Source organism: Caretta caretta, chromosome 5, assembly GCF_965140235.1.
Source record: "Caretta caretta isolate rCarCar2 chromosome 5, rCarCar1.hap1, whole genome shotgun sequence".
Taxonomy (NCBI): domain Eukaryota; kingdom Metazoa; phylum Chordata; order Testudines; family Cheloniidae; genus Caretta; species Caretta caretta.
In genome coordinates this window covers 54,657,142-54,662,075 of record NC_134210.1, presented here as the reverse complement: position 1 = coordinate 54,662,075, position 4,934 = coordinate 54,657,142, and the positions used below count along the sequence as shown (strand labels likewise).

At 51.2% G+C, this 4,934-nt stretch overlaps 1 protein-coding gene across 1 annotated transcript; it reads right to left on the bottom strand.

Moving 5' to 3' along the window:
• Positions 1-2,807: 2,807 nt before the first annotated feature.
• On the bottom strand, positions 2,808-4,611 carry LOC142072124 (uncharacterized). The gene is made up of 2 exons (XM_075128495.1): positions 3,738-4,611; positions 2,808-3,349 (listed from the first exon to the last, which is right to left on the bottom strand). The coding sequence occupies exons 1-2, from the start codon at positions 4,315-4,317 to the stop codon at positions 2,808-2,810; spliced, it is 1,122 nt and encodes a 373-aa protein (XP_074984596.1). The 5' UTR covers positions 4,318-4,611.
• Positions 4,612-4,934: the final 323 nt, after the last annotated feature.

Sequence of the window (4,934 nt, the reverse complement as noted above, 5' to 3'; positions counted from 1 at the left end):
CGAATTTATAGAAGTCGGTTTTTTAGAAATCGGTTTTATAAATTCGAGTGTGTGTGTCCCCACAGTAAATGCTCTAAGTGCATTAAGTGCATTAACTCGGCGGAGCGCTTCCACAGTACCGAGGCAAGCGTCGACTTCCGGAGCGTTGCACTGTGGGTAGCTATCCCACAGTTCCCGCAGTCTCCGCTGCCCATTGGAATTCTGGGTTGAGATCCCAATGCCTGATGGGGCTAAAACATTGTCGCGGGTGGTTCTGGGTACATATCGTCAGCCTCCCGTTCCCTCCCTCCCCCCGTGAAAGCAAGGGCAGACAATCATTTCGCGCCTTTTTTCCTGAGTTACCTGTGCAGACGCCATACCATGGCAAGCATGGAGCCCGCTCAGGTAACCGTCACCCTATGTCTCCTGGGTGCTGGCAGACGCGGTACGGCTTTGCTGCACAGTAGCAGCAACCCCTTGCCTTCTGGCAGCAGACGGTGCAATACGATTGGTAGTCGTCCTCATCGTGTCCGAGGTGCTCCTGGCCGCGTCGGCTGGGAGCGCCTGGGCAGACATGGGCGCAGGGACTAAATTTGGAGTGACTTGACCAGGTCATTCTCTTTAGTCCTGCAGTCAGTCCTATTGAACCGTCTTATGGTGAGCAGGCAGGCGATACGGACTGCTAGCAGTCGTACTGTACCATCTTCTGCCAGGCAGGCAAGAGATGAGGATTGCTAGCAGTCGTATTGCACCATCTTCTGCCAGGCAGGCAAGAGATGGGGATGGCTAGCAGGCGTACTGTACCATCTTCTGCCAAGCAGCCATGAGATGTGGATGGCATGCAGTCCTTCTGCACCGTCTGCTGCCAGCCAAAGATGTAAAAGATAGATGGAGTGGGTCAAAACAAGAAATAGACCAGATTTGTTTTGTACTCATTTGCCTCCTCCCCTGTCTAGGGGACTCATTCCTCTAGGTCACACTGCAGTCACTCACAGAGAAGGTGCAGCGAGGTAAATCTAGCCATGTATCAATCAGAGGCCAGGCTAACCTCCTTGTTCCAATAACAACGATAACTTAGGTGCACCATTTCTTATTGGAACCCTCCGTGCAGTCCTGCCTGAAATACTCCTTGATGTACAGGCACCCCCTTTGTTGATTTTAGCTCCCTGAAGCCAACCCTGTAAGCCGTGTCGTCAGTCGCCCCTCCCTCCGTCAGAGCAACGGCAGACAATCGTTCCGCGCCTTTTTTCTGTGCGGACGCCATACCACGGCAAGCATGGAGCCCGCTCAGCTCACTTTGGCAATTAGGAGCACATTAACCACCACACGCATTATTCAGCAGTATATGCAGCACCAGAACATGGCAACGCGATACCGGGCGAGGAGGCGACGTCAGCGCGGTCCCGTGAGTGATCAGGACATGGACACAGATTTCTCTGAAAGCATGGGCCCTGACAATGCATGCATCATGGTGCTAATGGGGCAGGTTCATGCTGTGGAACGCCGATTCTGGGCTCGGGAAACAAGCACAGACTGGTGGGACCGCATAGTGTTGCAGGTCTGGGACGATTCCCAGTGGCTACGAAACTTTCGCATGCGTAAGGGCACTTTCATGGAACTTTGTGACTTGCTTTCCCCTGTCCTGAAGCGCATGAATACCAAGATGAGAGCAGCCCTCACAGTTGAGAAGCGAGTGGCGATAGCCCTGTGGAAGCTTGCAACGCCAGACAGCTACCGGTCAGTTGGGAATCAATTTGGAGTGGGCAAATCTACTGTGGGGGCTGCTGTGATGCAAGTAGCCCACGCAATCAAAGATCTGCTGATATCAAGGGTAGTGACCCTGGGAAATGTGCAGGTCATAGTGGATGGCTTTGCTGCAATGGGATTCCCTAACTGTGGTGGGGCCATAGACGGAACCCATATCCCTATCTTGGCACCGGAGCACCAAGCCGCCGAGTACATAAACCGCAAGGGGTACTTTTCAATAGTGCTGCAAGCTCTGGTGGATCACAAGGGACGTTTCACCAACATCAACGTGGGATGGCCGGGAAAGGTGCATGATGCTCGCATCTTCAGGAACTCTGGTCTGTTTCAAAAGCTGCAGGAAGGGACTTTATTCCCAGACCAGAAAATAACTGTTGGGGATGTTGAAATGCCTATATGTATCCTTGGGGACCCAGCCTACCCCTTAATGCCATGGCTCATGAAGCCGTACACAGGCAGCCTGGACAGTGGTCAGGAGCTGTTCAACTACAGGCTGAGCAAGTGCAGAATGGTGGTAGAATGTGCATTTGGACGTTTAAAGGCGCGCTGGCGCAGTTTATTGACTCGCTTAGACCTCAGCGAAACCAATATTCCCACTGTTATTACTGCTTGCTGTGTGCTCCACAATATCTGTGAGAGTAAGGGGGAGACGTTTATGGCGGGGTGGGAGGTTGAGGCAAATCGCCTGGCTGCTGGTTACGCGCAGCCAGACACCAGGGCGGTTAGAAGAGCACAGGAGGGCGCGGTACGCATCAGAGAAGCTTTGAAAAACAGTTTCATGACTGGCCAGGCTACGGTGTAAAAGTTCTGTTTGTTTCTCCTTGATGAACCCCCCCGCCCCTTGGTTCACTCTACTTCCCTGTAAGCTAACCACCCTCCCCTCCTCCCTTTAATCATTGCTTGCAGAGCCAATAAAGTCATTGCTGCTTCACAGTCATGCATTCGTTATTCATTCATCACACAAATAGGGGGATGACTACCAAGGTATCCCAGGAGGGGTGGTGGAGGAGGGAAGGAAAATGCCACACAGCACTTTAAGCACAGCACTTTAAAAGTTTACAACTTTAAAATTTATTGAATGACAGCCTTCTTTTTTTTGGGCAATCCTCTGTGGGGGAGTGGCTGGTTGGCCGGAGGCCTCCCCACCGTGTTCTTGGGCGTCTGGGTGAGGAGGCTATGGAACTTGGGGAGGAGGGCGGTTGGTTACAGAGGGGCTGCAGTGGCAGTCTGTGCTCCAGCTGCCTTTGCTGCAGCTCAACCATACACTGGAGCATACTGGTTTGGTCCTGCAGCAGCCTCAGCATTGAATCCTGCCTCCTCTCATCACGCTGCCGCCACCTTTGAGCTTCAGCCCTGTCTTCAGCCCGCCACTTACTCTCTTCAGCCCGCCACTTACTCTCTTCAGCCCTCCACCTCTCCTCCCGGTCATTTTGTGCTTTCCTGCACTCTGACATTATTTGCCTCCACGCATTCGTCTGTGCTCTGTCAGTGTGGGAGGACAGCATGAGCTCGGAGAACATTTCATCGCGAGTGCGTTTTTTTTTCTTTCTAAGCTTCACTAGCCTCTGGGAAGGAGAAGATCCTGTGATCATTGAAACACATGCAGCTGGTGGAGAAAAAAAAAGGGACAGCGGTATTTAAAAAGACACATTTTATAAAACAGTGGCTACACTCTTTCAGGGTAAACCTTGAAAGTTAACATTACATACATAGCACATGTGCTTTCGTTACAAGGTCGCATTTTGCCTCCTCCCACCGCGTGAACGGATTTTGGTTGAATGCCAGCAAACATACACTGCAATGCTTTGTTCTACAGTGATTCCCCAGTACGTGTTGCTGGCCTGGAGTGGTAAAGTGTCCTACCATGAAGGACGAAATAAGGCTGCCCTCCCCAGAAACCTTTTGCAAAGGCAGAACCGCAAATGCCAGGGCAAAGTAATCCTTTCACATGCTTGCTTTTAAACCATGTATAGCATTTTAAAAGGTACACTCACCAGAGGTCCCTTCTCCGCCTGCTGAGTCCAGGAGGCAGCCTTGGGTGGGTTCGGGGGGTACTGGCTCCAGGTCTAGGGTGAGAAACAGTTCCTGGCTGTCGGGAAAACCGGTTTCTCCGCTTGCTTGCTGTGAGCTATCTACAACCTCCTCCTCATCATCTTCTTCGTCCCCAAAACCTACTTCTGTATTGCCTCCATCTCCATTGAAGGAGTCAAACAACACGGCTGGGGTAGTGGTGGCTGAACCCCCTAAAATGGCATGCAGCTCATCATAGAAGCGGCATGTTTGGGGCTCTGACCCAGAGCGGCCGTTCGCCTCTCTGGTTTTCTGGTAGGCTTGCCTCAGCTCCTTCAGTTTCACGCGGCACTGCTTCGGGTCCCTGTTATGGCCTCTGTCCTTCATGCCCTGGGAGATTTTCAGAAAGGTTTTGGCATTTCGAAAACTGGAACGGAGTTCTGATAGCACGGATTCCTCTCCCCAAACAGCGATCAGATCCCGTACCTCCCGTTCAGTCCATGCTGGAGCTCTTTTGCGATTCTGGGACTCCATCATGGTCACCTCTGCTGATGAGCTCTGCATGGTCACCTGCAGCTTGCCACGCTGGCCAAACAGGAAATGAGATTCAAAAGTTCGCGGTTCTTTTCCTGTCTACCTGGCCAGTGCATCTGAGTTGAGAGCGCTGTCCAGAGCGGTCAGAATGGAGCACTCTGGGATAGCTCCCGGAGGCCAATACCATCGAATTGTGTCCACAGTACCCCAAATTCGAGCCGGCAACGTCGATTTAAGCGCTAATCCACTTGTCAGGGGTGGAGTAAGGAAATCGATTTTAAGAGCCCTTTAAGTCGAAATAAAGGGCTTCATTGTGTGGACGGGTGCAGGTTTAAATCGATTTAACGCTGCTAAATTCGATCTAAAGTCCTAGTGTAGACCAGGGCTGTGTGTATATAAAGTCTGCTGCAGTTTCCACGGTAAACATCTGATGAAGTGAGCTGTAGCTCACGAAAGCTCATGCTCAAATAAATTGGTTAGTCTCTAAGGTGCCACAAGTACTCCTTTTCTTTTTATGATTTTTAATGTATTTATCCTCCCAATGCTCCTGTGAAGTAGGAAAGTATTACTATCTCCATTTTATAGATGAGGAATTGAGGCACAAAGAGGCTAATGATGGGATCCATAAGGTACTTAGATGCCTAAGC

Bases quoted from the DNA above. Each gene is read 5' to 3' on its own strand.
- LOC142072124 (XM_075128495.1), bottom strand. From the start codon at position 4,317: ATGCAGAGCTCATCAGCAGAGGTGACCATGATGGAGTCCCAGAATCGC. The intron at 3,350-3,737 runs GTGAGTGTACCT...TTTCTCCACCAG, and splicing joins AGGCGGAGAAGGGACCTCTG to CTGCATGTGTTTCAATGATC.